Genomic DNA, 17219 nt, shown 5'->3' with positions numbered 1-17219 from the left:
GGTTGGGGCTGAGATAGAATTAAAATTCTTCACAGTAGCTACTACAGGGCTGTGTTTTGGATTTGGGAGTAAACAGTGTTGATAATACACAGAATAGTACAATTATTTTATGTTGAAAAAGACCTTTAAGATTGACTCCAACTGTAAAGCTTACACTGTCCACCACTAAACCATGTCCCTGAGCAAAACAATACAGGGATGTTTCAGTTACTGCTCAGCACTGCTTACACAGAGACAAGGCCTTTTCTGTTGCTCACATCACCCCACCAGCAGCAGGCTGGGTATACAAGGAGCTGGGAGGGGACACAGCTGGGGCAGCTGACTCCAACTGACCAAAGTGATATTCTAGGCCATATGGTGTCATGCTCAGCAATAAAAGCTGGGGGAAGAATGAAGGGACCTTTGGAGTGATGGCATTTGTCTTCCCAAGTAATGGTTTCACGTGACAGAGCTCTGCTTTCCTGGAGATGCCTGCCAATGGGAAGTGGTCAATGAATTCCCTGCTTTGCTTTGCTTGCGTGCATGGCTTTTGCTTTACCTGTTAAACTGTTTTTATCTCAACCCAAGAGTTTTCTCCCTTTTACTCTTCTGATTCTCTCGCCCATCCACCAGGGATGAGTGAGCAAGCAACTGTGTGGTGCTGAGCTGCTGGCTGGGGTTAAACCATGGCAGTGACCAAGCGCTGGTACAAGTTGCCCAGAGAGGTGGTGGAGTCTCCATTCCTTGGAAACCAAACCCAAATGGACATAGTTCAGGGCAACCTGCTCCACCTGACATCCAGCTTTGAGCAGAGGGCTGGATTATACAACCTTCATAGCACCCTTCCAACCTCAGTCATTGTGAGATTCTGTGAAAGGCATCCCCATTTTCAGCTGCAAAGGTGAGATGGGAGTTAGCACTGCATGGGTCAGGGGAGCGGCTATTTCCAACAGCAAGGGTAACTACCAGCCTGCCTGGCAAACAGTGCATTAACTGAGGTGGCCTGAACAGTAGGGAGGGGAGCAGAGCTCCGACTCTCCATCTGAAGGCACAATAGGAAGAGAGTAACAGTGTGGAGAGCGTAATAGGATTCTGCCTGTCTTGGGTAGGAATTTTAGAACTATTTCAGTTTTGGGAATCAAACACCACATGGCCAATTTTTCAGTATTATTTATAACTCACAGTATGGTCTCAGATGTGTTAATGCAGAAAGATTTCTTCCCATGCTTTTTACAGAATGACAAAGGACCCCATCATGTTTATACTTCCCATGCAACGCTCTGAAGTTTTACTGCTTGCTTCCCACACTTAACAGCTGACTTGCAAATCAGTAAAAGGACCCCTCTCATTAGCAATACATAAATTAGTAATTAATGATACAGACTACTACTACAGAATCACAGAATCATTTGGGTTGGAAGGGACCTCTGAAGATTCTCTGCCATGGCCAGGGACATTTTTCATGTCATTAATAAATACCTCAATAAATCTTTTTCCTTATGTATCTAATTCTCTATTTACTTATTTATTTAACACAACTATAGCGACAGCTCTGAATACATTTAACTGGGCCAAACACACACAGAGAACTAACCCAAATGCCTCTAGCTTTACCAGTAGAACTTTCACATCTCAGATGAATCCCACCATTTAAAATTATTTTTACTTTAGAAAAGGAACTGGTATTTTAGAATTTCAGAACTACTGGAACTATAGAATCAAGTTACTCTTTAAAAGCTTCACATCTGTCAGTCTCAGAGATGCTTTTAGCACCCAGGGTGGGTGATACTACCTACTTGTACTGTATGTACCAGTATGTAGTACCGTATGTACTACCTACTACTGTATGTACCTACTCGTACATAGAGAAACTGAACTCTATCTCAGGCTTTAAAGACACAGCCTTCCATACCAAAGCCTACTGGCTTAATCCCAAAGACTGCTCAGAATCAAAAACTACAATGTTGATCATACAAACTGGATTCTGAATGCAATGAGTCAATAATATCCAGCAGCTCAGCCACAGCATCATATTAATGTGGCACTATGGGCTTCAGATGCAAGAAACATGATGGCTAATCAGATTTTGAGCTGTCTGATAGAGGCTGTGTACATGTATGTCAAGTCCTTTAAAAACATGCTAATGTGTGACAGAAATTATGTAAAGAATTACACTATCTGAAAGCAAGTATTACTTGAAGTGTAAAAGCAGAATTACTGTGCATCACAAATATGAACATAAAAAGAGGGCTCCTAATTTCAGTAGTTGCTGAATAAAGCCAAATACTCTAATACATACCTTGTACAAAACTTTTAGATTTCCTGCTGTATGTGTAATATAGCAGAAGGATTCTGCACGAGCCAGTCTTCATCCGCATTTTAAGATTTTAACAGTAACCTAAAAAATAAAGACAGTAAGTAACTGTGACACTTCAAACTATATATATATATAAATATAGAAGCTTCTCTTTTCAAATACCCATAACACAGGGAAATAAAACTTCACATTACCAGAAAAAAAAAAATTATTCTCTACACATTCTTAGCTCTCAGTTGTTACTACAACAGATTTTTCAAAAGATTTCACATTTAATTTTTACTACCTCAGCAGTTAAAAAGCAGCTGTTCCAAGAACATTCACTAGTTCCTAGATTTTCATACTTCTGCTTGGAGTAGATTAAGTGTCAAAGAGCCCCAAGTGATTCAGCTTTCAAGGGTTTTTAAAACATATCAAACACAACACTGTCTTCTAGGCCTGTCAGTGCATGTGGCCACAGTGACCTTTAATCCTCCTCTACAGTAATTAGGATCCCTGCACACAACACAGTTATTGATGAACCTTGAAAACTAACTGCTCTCACTGTACTGTACTGAGGGCATGGAAGCATGAATAGTCTCCTCCCTGTTGCACAGGCTGCTGTGGTACAAGCATAACTTAAAAGGGCAAAGCTATATATGAAAATAATACAACTGAACTGGAGTAAAATGTCCTACTTCAGAACAACATCTCAGAACAGAGCTGCATAGAAGTCTCATTACATTTTAATACTGAATGCATTAGAAACTGATGCAAAAGTTTAAGATTTTGTAATTTTAAAAGTTATTGAACAGATCTGCTTGCATTTGCAGTTAAGCGCAGTTGGAAGAACAAACAGCAAGTCAGAGTATAATTTTATTCCTATTACATTTATTCACACATTACTGTAATTATATTCAAAAAGGCCCAAATAATAACTGTCAGTAAGGGTTATCCATCTTGAACTGTGTGTCTTTTTCTACAGTCTAGATGAAAAACAGTTATCCAAAGTGTCTGAAAATCAAACAGCTCCATGCCCCAGCCATTCAGGCTTCAAAACAGCTCTCACCCATATACAAACATTCCTTCCTCCCTTGCCCAATTTGTATCACTTCTTCTCCAAAAGCACCTCTGATTTAAAAAAGCATGGCAGTACTGCAATGTCTGAAAGGTTTAACACAATCCATTAGTCAGTCTGGGGAATCAGACATAGAAACACGTTGCAGAGCCAAGGAGCCATAAAAAAACGGCTCTAGAGAGGAAGGCTGCCTCGAAAGCACCCGATTACAGCAGTGCAAGGGGATTAAGAATTCTGTATGTTCTCAGATAAATTATTTTAAGAAGTCTTCTTAAAGAAGTGTATCAACATCTTGAGGTCCTGTTTGATGATCAGAGAGCTGAGCATACCCTGTAAAGTATTTGTTACAGAAGAATTACTTTTGAAAGCCACACACAGGTTGCACCTTTCAGGCTATCTTTGCTCCAGGAACAGGCCCAAAAAACAACTCAAGAGTGACATACATGCAAATTACAACACAGAATCACAGACTTAAAATAAAGGTAACATTTACCTTATCAGATACAGCTGGAAAAAGGCTGAGGCTAGCAGCTCACAGTAAATATGATTTCAAAGTTGGCACAATTTTACTGAGTCCTATTAAAAGTGCTGTTAATTCATCAATTCCCCCACATGCTTTTCATCCCACATTCCCTTTCCCCCATGGTGCAGCTTGCAACAGATCTGATTTCGAAAGTTCTCCATCCATAACAGACATTCCACAAGACGGATACTTTATTCCTAAAGCACATACGAAGAGCATAGCCCTCTAACTCTTTATAACTGGAGCTGTAATTTTTCAAGTGCTAGTATTTAAATAATTTAGCAGGTGAAATGCAGTAACGGCCATAGTGATGCCTGTCAGCTGTGGGAACCAGGCTGGACACTGGTTTTGTCACCTGGACAAATATCCATTTCCTGGGCATCACCTTCACATGGAGAAACTAATTCAGCTATTAACAAGTATGTACCCATGTTAAAGGGAAGCTACAATTACAAAGTGCTCATCTGTCAGTCTGTATTTCAGCATTACGAAAAAAAAAAAAATAATCAGAAGACCCTAACAATTAGGCTTTCCTTCTCCCTCCCACTCCCCGCATCTAAAACCAGGAAGGCTAAAACTTCCAAAGGCCCAACACAGTCCAGTTTCCAGTTACCTTCTCTTTTTTGGCCAGCCAGATTTACTGAAGAGAAAGCAGTGAGCCATAATCCTGGCAACCGGTAGATACTAATGACATAACTATAGCCAAATAAATCTACCATGTCTTTGAAGACAATCTCTAAAACCAACCAGTAACAACTTCTCCACAATTCTCTCTCCACAAGAAATTAAGATCTTTCCAACCTCTTGACACTATATAAACCTTACTGTATATGATTAATTACTTTGTTAGACCTGAACGTATACTAGCAGCTCATGCTGAAAAGGGGGATTCCTAAGAGTGAGCAGAAACACAGCAGACAGTTCTTTTCAAAGTAACAGACTCTGAATCATCTTTATTCATATGATAAAGCTTTTCTTTACAATTAAAGCTCAAATGGGTATGGTGCCAAGAAAAATTCATCTGAAATATTCTAAAAGGCAGACAGCATGATAAACATGCCTATTCAGAGATAAACACATGCATCATGCACAAGCTGATATTGTGCATATACTGAGCCATTATCAAGGAAAACTGAAAAAAAACTAGCTCTTCAGTACAACCTATCTCAAGTAACACATACTCAGCTTTAACAGAATACTCTCCACTACTGTCCTTTCAATGAGGAATTGCTATACACAACAAGCTCCAAGCTGCCACAGAAAGGACAAAGATTTTTGTGTACCCGTGTCTTAAGCAAGGTCTGAATTTGAAGACCCTGAAATTGGCATTTCATAAATTTAATCAAAATTGCTTACTTACAAGTTATGTTCCTAGATGTAAGACCGTGCATTTAATACGAAATGAGGATCTATTTCTGGGGGTAAAAAAAAAAAAGAGATTTCCTACCACTTCAAAGAAGTTTGGATTTGATCAGCAGAAGGGAATGAAGTCTTTAACTTCTTAACATCACTGAGGATTCCACTCCACAGTGTAAAGTATTATATTTTCGTAATATATACGTATTTTTGCCAATTTTGTGAGCTGTGAGGCTGCAAAGTCATTAAAATAATCCTATATGAAACAGCAACTCAATCCTGTACTTTTGAATATAGCCCTCTCCCCTACACTGCTCACTAACATTCCCATGTCAAGGAGTCTGCAACACCAGAACAGCTGGTTAATCAGTGATTTTCCTAATTATCCATTCTACATCTGCTGTCTTTAACACAGCAGCAATGTCCTCAGATGTTCACATTTCTATTAATTTTGCGCATGCCAACCAGCTTGAAAAATATCCAAGTTAACGGTATTATTGTCTCAGCACTCGTATGTCCTGTTACACAAATGTGAAGTTCTTGAAACTTCTATAACAGAAAAACTAAGTAGTACAAAACTGTTGAAGCAGCAAGGGATTAACCTTTAACCCTCACCTCTTTCATCTAGAATTGACAATGTATAGGTGTGATTTCACCAATTAACAAAGAAAACTTAAGAAACCTGACAGATGAAAAGGATCTGAAAGTGCTCTACCACTCAGCACTGGAAGTTACAGAAGTCAGTTAAAATTTCATGAGCTTGATTTGTCAGATTCTAGAAACTGAGTGAATTCACCTACCACAGAAACATATGGCTGAGTTTGAAACAAATTTAGAGAATTTGCTGATTTACAGCAGATATGGTTAAACCAGCACAGCTAGCAAAGGGTTAAGCAGTAGCAGTACTGCTCTAGTGCTTTAAGGAAAGCCAGGACACCAGACATCATTGCACTGCACACTGCGCAAACAAGTTTACAACTGTGCAATCTGAGAGAACTACAAAGAAAATTTTAGACACATTTAAATAGGCATAGTTTCATCAATATCCTTTTAGTTTGATTTCAAAATATTTTTTAAATTGTTTTAAAGTAACAAAAATGTGTTTAGGCAAAGCCCAAGAGTTTTACGAGATTTTATGGTTTTAAGACTATAGAAAAATCAGCATAAAGTTTCTACTATAGAAAAACACATATACAGCTGAAATGTGATGACCTAACTAGTTTGAGGATATTATGGATCTTCTGAAAACTAAGGGGGAAATCTAGTTTCAAGGGAAACTTCCCTAGGTTATGCATAATCCAAACTTTGTCCAACTGAAAAAACAAGCCAACATTCCCAAGGAACTGTGAAACTAATATACTATGCATTTACTTCTGAGGTGTTAGTAATGCTGCTTTACCCAACTTTACACAATGCTCCCCATTCCCTCCTGGTAGGATTCCTTACCTGTTATTTTTGAAGCAGATGCCAAGTTAGGCCAGTGTCCTAACCTCCTCTTCCAAAATAATGACAGCTGAATTATGTTTGTGGGACTAAAATCTCTGAAGCCGTAAGACTGCTGGGGGAAAGGGCAGGGCAAGCTGTGGTCACATGGTCCTTATGAAGAGCAACAACTCAAGAGTCACTCCAAGAGCTTTCATCTTTGAAGTGTTTCATTTGAAAATGTAAAATTTAACACTAAGCAATAGATACAACTATGTTGAAATGACACTGAGTAAGGAAGCATTCAAATACCTAAGCATATCACAGAACTTTAATGTTAACTCATACGCAGTTCAATAAAGTTAAAGCTTTATTTACGTAACATAACAATGGAAGGGTTAATGTTGGAAGGGGCCTCTAGAGATCACCTGGTCCAACTTCCTGCTCAAGCAGGGTCACTTATAGCCGATGCCCAGGATCACCCAGGGCTATGTCCAGACAGCTTCTGGTATCTCCAAGGATGGAGACTCCACAACGTCCCTGGCCAATTTGAGCCAGTGGTTGGTCACCCTCACATTAAAAACTTGTTTCCTGATGTTCAGACAGAGACTCCTGTGCTTCAGTTTGACCATTGCATCTGGTCCTGTCAAAAGATTCAGTCATTCATTGTGCAGTCCAGCAATTTCCTTCTTCCTGTACTAACTCTGCTAGGTGACAATTTTTAGCTCTGACTACCTCATGACAATACTAATACCAGCTTCTACCTTCCACCATAACAAAGCCATATTTGTTGGAAAAAAAAAATCTTACATTAGATTTCAAATACACAGAAAATGGAAGCTATTTCAGCACAAAACCAACAGAACAGCATTAATAAACTGCAGGGTATCCTGCAAATGCTATCACACATCAGTCCACCGACATAAATACTTACCTGTTTTTTAAAAAAAAACACCATAAAGCAATGTTCAATAAAGGTACCATTTTTCATGAAAACTTGTGCTTTATAGAGATGAAGGCATTTACAGATGTTTCAGTATCACATAACTAGTCCTGGCAGCAAACCAAGCATGCACTTGCCCAGTCTAAGCAGGTTACTATTCAGACCTGGGCTAGAAGTTATGTGTAATGCCACCAAGGAACTCATGAGAATTTTTAAGGCAGAATACGTGGTGAGCTGAACTGCACAAAACCAAAGAGCACGGGTTCTCTACTTGCTACTGTTGTACAAACTTCATTGCCGGGCAAGCTGGGATTCAAACATTGCTTTTTGTCTTTTCCTTGCTCAACTGGACATATTGCTGATGCTGCACCAAGATTTATCTCAACTTTCCTGTACCATTTTACATTCCTTATTTTAGAGAAAGTGGCTACTACCTGCAAGATAAAGCTGTTATTCCTACCTGAAGTGAAATGGCTAAGTAAATATCAAACATTTAAAAAAGCATTAAGCCTCAGCCCTTATACATGCACAGCTAAGGAAGCACCTGCCAACATGTAATGAAGAGGACCGAAAAGCACAATATTAGGAATAATTTCAAGTTTGAATAACAGATTTAACTATCAGGCATCTCAGTGTGTGTTAGGAATACTACTAAAATTAACTCTTCCACCACTTATCCCCCTCTTCAAATGTGACACTCCACTTGACTACAACTTTCTTCACTTGAGAACGAAGTACAAAGGCCTAATGATGAAACCATGTTTGCACAGGACTAAACCAAGACCACAGGGCACGAAAGAGTGAACTTCCTTTTGTTATCATCTTACATACAATTAGTTGGCATCACATTCAAGACTAAAGTATTTCAAATCAAAGTGACTCGCTGTTGGCACTATTTTTCACATTTCATTCAGATTTCAAGATGTAAGGTCATACTACAATTCTCACATTAAAAATATGCATTTAAAAATAAGTTATCAAAATTGTGTCAGGTGTCCAATTTGTAAATATCAACACATTAACAAGAAAATGGTTATGAACACAAGCTACAACATGTAAGTTGTTATTTATGTTACCTGTTTGTGGCTTTTGATGTACACAAGGAAAAACCACTCACTCTTAACACACTATAAATATTATTTGCTACGCTTTGAAAAAGAAACTCTGTATAAGCAAGCAGCAGCTTCTCCAACAAAGTCCACATTTCAAAACGAAGTTCTGTATAGTGAATGATACATCAATTTCTTTGAAAGGTTAAGAGAATAATTACATGTTACCAGATTCTTTCACTACTTTTTACAGACCATTTTAAAAAGAGCTCAGTCTGCTCTCCTATTCTGCTCAACCTTGTTCTTGCCTTCTCTTAACTTCATTTCCATCTTATTTTACAACTTTTCACCAACTTACTTTCACAGAGTTCTGCAAAATTTTGCATCTGATCATCATCTGATTGCTGAGTATGCTCTGACAGGGTATATTTATGCATGAATTTTGAGTGATTCTATTTTACACCATGTGCAAGCTAAAATAAATGCAGATATCCCAGTAGCTTAAAGATGAACCTCAGCACATTGAGGTAAAACCAGGTCTTTGCTTCTTTATTACAAAATGAGGGAATCAGACTGAAATAATCATCCAACATTCACTTTCCATAACAAATCTTGAATTATCAAAGGAATCTGGATGTAACCAGTTTGCATTTTTTGAAAGCTTGTATATACTATTTCTTACGCCTTGGCTCAGATCAATGCCTGGCTGAGAATACCACATCTGTAATTCAGGGAAATTAATGTTTGGGAGTGCACTGCAATAACTGAAAAGGAGTAAACTAAGATCACTGTAGCTGGGAGGAGCAAATACTGATTTAAGTGCCAGACCACCCTCAAACCCTAACTGCAGCAGCTACCACTGTGCAACTGAAATTAGGTGAGGAGAAGAGATGAAGACTTTGAAAAGCACCTTTGTAGCCATAAAGGAACTTCATTAACTGAGGCAGGTAAAGTAACTGCCAGAACAACCAAAGGCACTATAATATTCCAAGTCCTGGGAAGGCTGACAGTCCTGGAGCTGTAGATGTACCTTATCAGCAGACAAGCAACCTCAGGTACCAAGTGTTCAACCACTCAGATCTATGTCACAATCAAGGCAAAGATGTCATTTTCCTGCAATTAGTGCAGAACCATGTTTTTGCCAGCAATTACATTTATCCAGGAGCTCTCGAATCTTGGCAGAAGGCCTCTAATGGAAGCCTCTACTGGCACACTAAGTTGTACATATTTGAGCTGCAGCTCTTTCCCAGCACAATTTGACTCATATACTTAGCCTTTCCCTGCATGTCATTAAATGTCCCACCTCTGTTCCTTTATGTAGACAAAAAAAAATTAGAAAATATAGGTAATTCCCCAATTACATTACTGTTCAACTGATCTTAATGAAACACAGGCTTTTAGACTTCTTTTGCCTACTAAAGCATGTATTATTTGCATTTTTACATTAAAATAGTTTCATGTATAGCAGAACTCTGAAAGAATATTTAAGAATTTTAGATGGGTTTTACCTAGATAAGTTTATCAAGTCATACTGGAGGGTTTTAATCCTATGGCAGCTTCCAGATTTTTAGAAGAGATTCTGAAAGATGAGGTCAAACCACATCTTCATTCTTTTCCACATTACTACCTCCCCTATCTGTAAATACATGAAGAGTACTTATCCACTTTTACTTTTCCGTATTAGCATTTCTACACACCTGTGAGTCAAGAAAAGGTACCCATTTATTATTTTGTCATGCATTCCGTCAATTACTGTCAACTAATTTATACAAAAGAAATTTTAATATTAAATTAACCCAGACCAAAGTTTTCTTTCTTCCCCTCAGGAAGAGCCATAAATCTTTTCAGCAACACATTAGGTTAAGAATATATACGTGATATTCATGTACCAGCAAAACACATATGGAGAGGTATGCAATGACTTGCCAAATCATATGAATAACTGTTTTTTGTTTTTACTGTGTCTCTGACATATGATCATTTCCTTTAACCCACTTCCATCAAGTTTAGTATTACAACCCCCTGATAAAGTTTTATCTTTCACATCATCAGGAAACGTTAAAGAGAACCTGGAATACAGAACAGGAAACAAAGTCCTAAATCGAATACATAAGGATACCCAGAAGCGGGCTAGAAAGTCTTCAAAGATGAATGATCTGACCCAATCCTATATTTCCTATATTCAGTATGTCTTACTACTCACGTAACTTCTAAAGCTTTGCAGAAGCTTGCAGAATTGTCACCATAATGCTAATAAATTTAGGGTTGAGTCACAATGCCCTCAATATGAGACCAGTGAAAGGTTCAGAGTTCAAATACTTCATAAATATGTAACACCTCTAGTAAAATAAAGCTTTCCCACCTTCTTTCAAAGGTACACCATTGAGCTTCCTTGACAAGTGGGCAGTTTCAAAGATACCAGACTTTTTTTAACAATTTTGATTTTTTTTTATATCAATGTGAAGATTCTACATTACCAGTTTTCCTACCTGAGACCTCAAGAATTAAGCAGCCTAGAATAATCAATCCCTTACCATCCCCCCAAAAATCCAGACGAAGACTGTCAAACCCCGAGTACTTCTGTCACTACTACAGCAATAAAGCAGAAGTGTATGTGTAGTATTAAGATTCTAGGCATAGTTTTAAAATCCGTATTTTCCAAAACTATCAGACATTTGGGAAATTCAGGTTTATGGTTATCTGGAAGAAGAAAAAGATACATGAAATAATTCATTTCCAACATAGTAAGAATAATGTTAAAGATCAGCTTTTACCCAGCTAGGCTTAAAGGCACAATGTATTCAGTCTTCAGTAACTATCATCACTCAAATTATCCTATTTCTGATGAATCCGTAATACATGTCAATATCCACAGTAAAGTATATCTGCCTAACCTAACCTATTTTAAGATGCCAACAATGAATTGAAACTTATAACTGGGTAAAATAAGACAACATTTCTTGTTAAGTGTTTATAGCAATGTTTTGCACAGTAGCCCCAATTTAAAAAGATGCATGTCCAGTAACATAACACAGCTCAGAATGCATGATTTGCATTTCCCCCCACCCCTCCCACACATCCCCCCACACCACCCTCCTGTGGTCTGGCTTTCAATACTCAATATAATTTTTAAAGCTTCACTTCAAAAATGATGAAACTCAAACTAATTTTTTTTTTTTTATGTTTAATACAACTTGGGGAGTTACAATACTATTCAGAGTAAACATCAAGTCAGTTGTGATTAATTTACTGTCTTGTACACATACTTGTGATTTAAACCAGATTATCCATGGAAACTGAACTACTTTTTTATCTTTACCATTAATACTGAAGTGAGCCACAAGCAGGTAAAAAAATCTAGAAGTAATCATACATGAAAGTATATAAAGTAATTTTATTCTCCTGAGCCAGCTGTCATTTTGGAAACTGTAAGAGGTATCCCAGACTTATGTTGACTTTCCTAAGAAGCACATCTTCATAACTTGATACTTTTTTCCCCATTTGTAATGGAAAAAGCCTATGCTGCACTAGACATGCAGAGTGAACACAAAACATAAAGCAAGCTTAGCAACTAATACCCCCTCCCCCCCCAAGTTTACATAATACCAAACAAATGCTCTAGTACCCCCTTCTACAGACATTCACATTCAGCAGTGTGAATAAAATATGAAACTGTACACAGCTACGATGCAAGAATGATGTGGAACATGCATGAAGTGGTGTTACAAAAACTACACAAAGCAATGATAAAGCAAAACTATACATGGCAATGATAAACCAGCACATACACCAAAATGGGTATAAAAGCACAACCATCCCAACTGCCAAGGTGATGTTTTTCATTTTTAAACCAGTAAGTCAATAAGACAATTATTTCATACATTTCCTTTCAAAAATCTGAACATTCAGGTTTTGAAATGTAGTGGTTACATTCTTCACAAACTAAGGCAGAAACTTCATTTGTATTATTTGGCACAGCTCTGGTTCTGAAAATGTCAGATGTGGAACTGCTACTGATAAAATGCTGGAAGTTCTAGAAGCACAACATTCCACACTACAACAAAACTGCAGATGAACTACTGTTTATTAATTTTCTTCCTTCTGTGCCTTCTGGAAAAGGCTTTTGACATGAAGATGATTAAAAACTGGAGCTGCAGCTTACCTTTCATATGCTCTGTCCCTTAAAAGTGGAGCATAATATATGGAACAACGCAGTGCTATTGTATCAAAGAACGAGAAAGTTAGCATATTAAAAGACATCTTGTAACTGTGGTACATATTTTTTTCCAAGAAAAAGTACACTTGAACAGTCTTGCTTCTCTAAAACAACTGTGTATATCATCTGTCCTGGAGAAATTGTGAAGAACACTATTTTCCATATTTTACTGGCTTGCATGCAACCTTCTTGGCAACTGCAGAAAGTGAACAGACAGATCAAGCTCACATATAATTTGGCTCAACATTTTAGTGTATGGGGTTTTCTTCATTACTTCAAATACTTGTCCTCTTGAGTCATCACTAAGAACGTAAAACACAACTGTGCTATTCAGACATCTTAAAGCCCTCAGCACAGTTCTTCTCTGTTTGTTCTAAATTATGTATTTCTAAGAAGTACTGAAAAGTCATCCAAACTCACTTTGTGAGAAAGTATGGGCAACTACACTCTCTACGTGGCATGTAGAGTCAGCCCAAACTAACCTAAATCCACACAGCCAAGAAAAGTCTTGTACTGCCCACTCCTTGGTGTTCTTTCCTTCCACAATGAAATGAGCAGAATAGAGCAGAATTTTCATCGGGATTTTTTTACTCTGCTCGCTGCATGGGCACAGAGATGCAAGGGTGGCACAAAAGCAGGCAGGAAGCATGACCAAGCAGCAATGAGGGCAAAGGGCTATGCCTATCTGCAGCAATGCATGTACTGCATTATTATTTTACACACAAAGATTCCAACTTTTCCATTTAGCATACATTAAATAATTTGTAAGCAACTTGAAAGACCACCTCCTGCAAGCAGTTCACAGCTGCATTCTACAGTACTGTGACAGCTGATTTATGTAGGTTTCTTTCCTGCAGTTTTCACTAAATAAAAATATGTAAAACTTAGTAAAAGCACTGCAAAATAAATCCTTTTACAGCAAATAATGAATGGCAAAAACTTTTTTTTTTTAAAGAAACATTAAAATGCCCTAAACACTAAGAGCAAACAGCTGCAAAGAAAGTTACAATAAATCATGGGGTTTACAAGTTTTTAGATTTATTACATTTCCTCTTCCAAATTGCTTACATATTTGTGGTTTCCTACCCTGCTTAAGTATATGTGGTTATTTAATGAAGGAAAATCTGTTTTGCTTGGCAGGGGTTGGCAATGGAGGGGCTATTTAGGGAGGAGTGTTTTGTTGGTTAGTTGCTGGTTTTTTGGTTGTTGGTTTTTTTTTGGTGTTTTTTTTTTTTGTGGGCTTTTTTCCCCAAATAGTCACTGAAAATAAATTTTTTCTCCCTTTCACATAAATACATACACTGAAATTAAGGGAAAAACGTAATGAAAATACCTTAATCCTATCACACAATTACTAAACAATTTCTGTTTGATGCTTCTCTGGTTATGAGACACAAATGCAAGACCAGATTGTCACGGGTTTGATGAAAGGCTAACGATGTTAAAATCAGCTGCTTTGTACTTACAACAACATGAGGTGCGTATGCTGTATACAGTTGCTGTATTCAGTCACAAAAATCAAGTTCTACAGAACAATTTCACACCACCACAGGAGAAACATCCAACTACAGTGACCCCACCTTATAATCCATGAATATTAAAATATTTTTAGAATATTACTTCATTTCAGTTTTTTTTTGTCCTTGGCCATCTGCACCCCACTAAACTCAAAGTTTAAAACACCCAAGTCATTCATGTAACTGGTACTTCGTTAACGGTTTTCATGTACAACAAGCTTTATTTTTGTGAAGCTACTGGAGATAGAAAAGTAAACCATGTATCTCCCATTTTTATTACTTTATTCCCCCTTTATTCCCCCTCCCCCATCTTTTTTCCATTTACATACAAGACCCTTCACACTTATTCTCAAGGTTCTACACAATTTTTTTTTTACTGAGAAATTCAAGGCAAGAACATTATCTTTATTCTCACTGTGCTTCTTTCAAGTCAAGCACTTCACGTCCCGCATACAGTTAGCATGTAAATTCAATCCAATTATACAGCTAGGCGTTACTCTACAGAAATTAAGACATAAAAGCACACTAGTAAAACTGGGAACAATACAAGTTCTAGACAAACCATTCACCAAAAAAAATGGAAAAACCTCACCAACATGTGTATGCAATAACACAGTTAAGGTCCTTTTGAATCTCATACCTCATTATGAGCATTTTGTCCTCTATTTGGGGGAATCCATACAAATCAGTTAGTTCTTACCCACACTTACATACTCACATAAAGATGTTTTTTTCTTTTAATGTGATGTGGGTATAAAATAATCACTATATGAAAGCATTTTTTAAATGGTTTTACCTGGAAGTATACTATGCTTATTTGTGAACTCCAAGCTTTTCTGAATTGTTCCTTCAAATTAGGAAGGAAAGGTTGCTGCTCTAAAATGCTCTTCTGAAGAAACCTTGTTGCTTTTAGAAGACAGACTGAGGTCATTAATATGAATATTAGTCTCAATTTAAGGAAGTTCGAGATGGAAAAGACCTATTAAATCTACCCCATTGAAAATGAACACATTGAGGGTTTGTTTCCACACATTTTAAATAACCTGAAGTATTGTTTTAATGAAAATTTAATATTCAGTTTATGTATTCTACAACTTACATTTTGAAAACAGATAATTTTTATAAACTCCACTACTTCATGGATTACCATAAAAACCTGAAATACCAACAGCTATGAATTTCAAAATATTTTATCTGGAAAAACCCCAAAACACCACCGCATATTTCTTCAGAACAGCAAAATGCCAAACTGGTGAGACCACCTACTAAGACTAAATATATTCTACAGTATATCCCAAAGGGCAACAAAACGCCAATCTAACAGGAAAAAATCATACCTGACATCAGGTATCGTGAATTTTTTGTCAATCCTCCTCACATTTCATTAATTTTTAAGAAAGCAAATTTTGGGGGGATAATTCTCCATACACAAGAGATGCTGGATGCAGGATCCGTAAAGTCACCTATGAACACACACCACTTCAAGCCTCATGAATGGGATTGAGAATCCCTTCACAATTGCAGTCCAATGTAAACTGACTCCACCAGTTGCTATGGAGCATTCCCTGCTGTTTTAATAGTGTAGTTACAGTTTATTTTGACTTGTCACTGGGAAAGGAAAAAGTAAAATCCAACCTTTTATACAAAAATTTGTAAGTTTGCAAAAAACTTAGCTCCTACAACATGCTTAAGTAAACTGAGCTTCATGCCACCAGAGCACACCACTCATTTGCTGAACATCTCACTTCAAAGCATATTCTCCCTTCAAAAGTAATAGTAAAGCTTTGCTATATTTAACTGTTAAAATTGCGTTTCACATGAAAATCAAGCAGTTTAGATTGAAATTTCAGGAGTGATGTAAAAATCTAAGTTCAACCAAAAGTCACATTCAAAAGTGAGTGCATTGTAGTCACACCCTTTCCAAGCTTACTTGTTTTCCCTCAGCATGTAGCAGAAAGTCAGAACTCTACTGTGATTTTTAGTCAAAGTGACCACAGTTAAGAACTTCAGTACATTTGTACACAGAAAAAAATGTTGAACTGACTGGTGAGATGAGGAACAAGAAAAATTAATCACTTCCAGCACATGGGCAGTACCTTCAAGCGAAAATGCTGCCTGGTTCCATCTAGATACCATTTTTAAGAAACAAACTGGAATCATTCCTTTCTTAACCAAATTATATGCTTATCGCATAGCTAGAGTCAGTTACTGCCAATTATGGCAAAACAAAAGTCACTGCCTTTATAGTTGAGCTGTATACAATCAATATGGCCAGGCAGCCCTACGGAAGCTTTTATTAAGAGCAGAATTTGGCAACCTGTAATCAGCTACAAAAGGCATTCTGCAGTGAATCTTGAAAGTGTGCCCAAATTCAATATTTCAGTATTTATTCTTTAGGACTTATAAGCTTGGTTAATGGATATTTAAAGAGACTAGGTGATTTTCTGCAATAAGGACAGCAAACAAACCCACTGCTACTACGCAGCAGAGCCAAGTCAGAGTTCTACAGGGTAGCTCATAACTGTGGAATGAAAATCACTAGTATTAATTAAGCTCTACAGTAACTTTCAAATACAGACATACTAGCAAAAATGGAACATGTACTTGAAATAGCATAAGGCTGGCAAGGCAAGAATGAACCACTTCTTGAAGGTTTGGTATGTTTAATATACTTCTGAAGCATACTGACATATTACAAGACTGAGGGTGTATATATCTGAACAAATATATAGGAGTTAGCCAAAAGGCCTGAATGCCACAGCCTTTTCCTTTGAAAAACTGAAGAAGCATCTTGAATCTATTTGCAAGTTATATTTCAAACATTTTCCCCTTACAGCTTG

At 37.3% G+C, this 17219-nt stretch overlaps 1 protein-coding gene across 5 annotated transcripts in view; it reads right to left on the bottom strand.

The window, feature by feature from the left end:
* Positions 1 to 989: 989 nt before the first annotated feature.
* Positions 990 to 17219, bottom strand: part of PSPC1 (paraspeckle component 1) — a 53791-nt gene continuing 37561 nt past the window's right edge. For 2 of the 5 annotated variants that reach the window (XR_009744182.1, XR_009744185.1), the window contains 2 exons: positions 1832 to 2377; positions 991 to 1771 (listed from right to left, as the gene is read on the bottom strand). Coding sequence is in view for 2 of the 5 variants with exons in the window: in XM_061457742.1 (XP_061313726.1) it covers positions 13029 to 13058 (30 nt within the window). In the remaining 3 variants the exon portion in view is untranslated. Of the gene's footprint in view, positions 1772 to 1831; positions 2378 to 6938; positions 7298 to 12404; positions 13059 to 17219 lie in introns of those variants that run through there. The other 3 variants (XR_009744184.1, XM_061457744.1, XM_061457742.1) reach the window with 3 other exon arrangements.

Source organism: Pezoporus flaviventris, unplaced genomic scaffold (assembly GCF_033815535.1).
Source record: "Pezoporus flaviventris isolate CSIRO_AGI_PZ_B2104156 unplaced genomic scaffold, CSIRO_AGI_Pfla_v1 ptg000025l, whole genome shotgun sequence".
NCBI classification, from domain to species: domain Eukaryota; kingdom Metazoa; phylum Chordata; class Aves; order Psittaciformes; family Psittacidae; genus Pezoporus; species Pezoporus flaviventris.
This window is presented reverse-complemented; position numbering and strand designations above follow the sequence as displayed.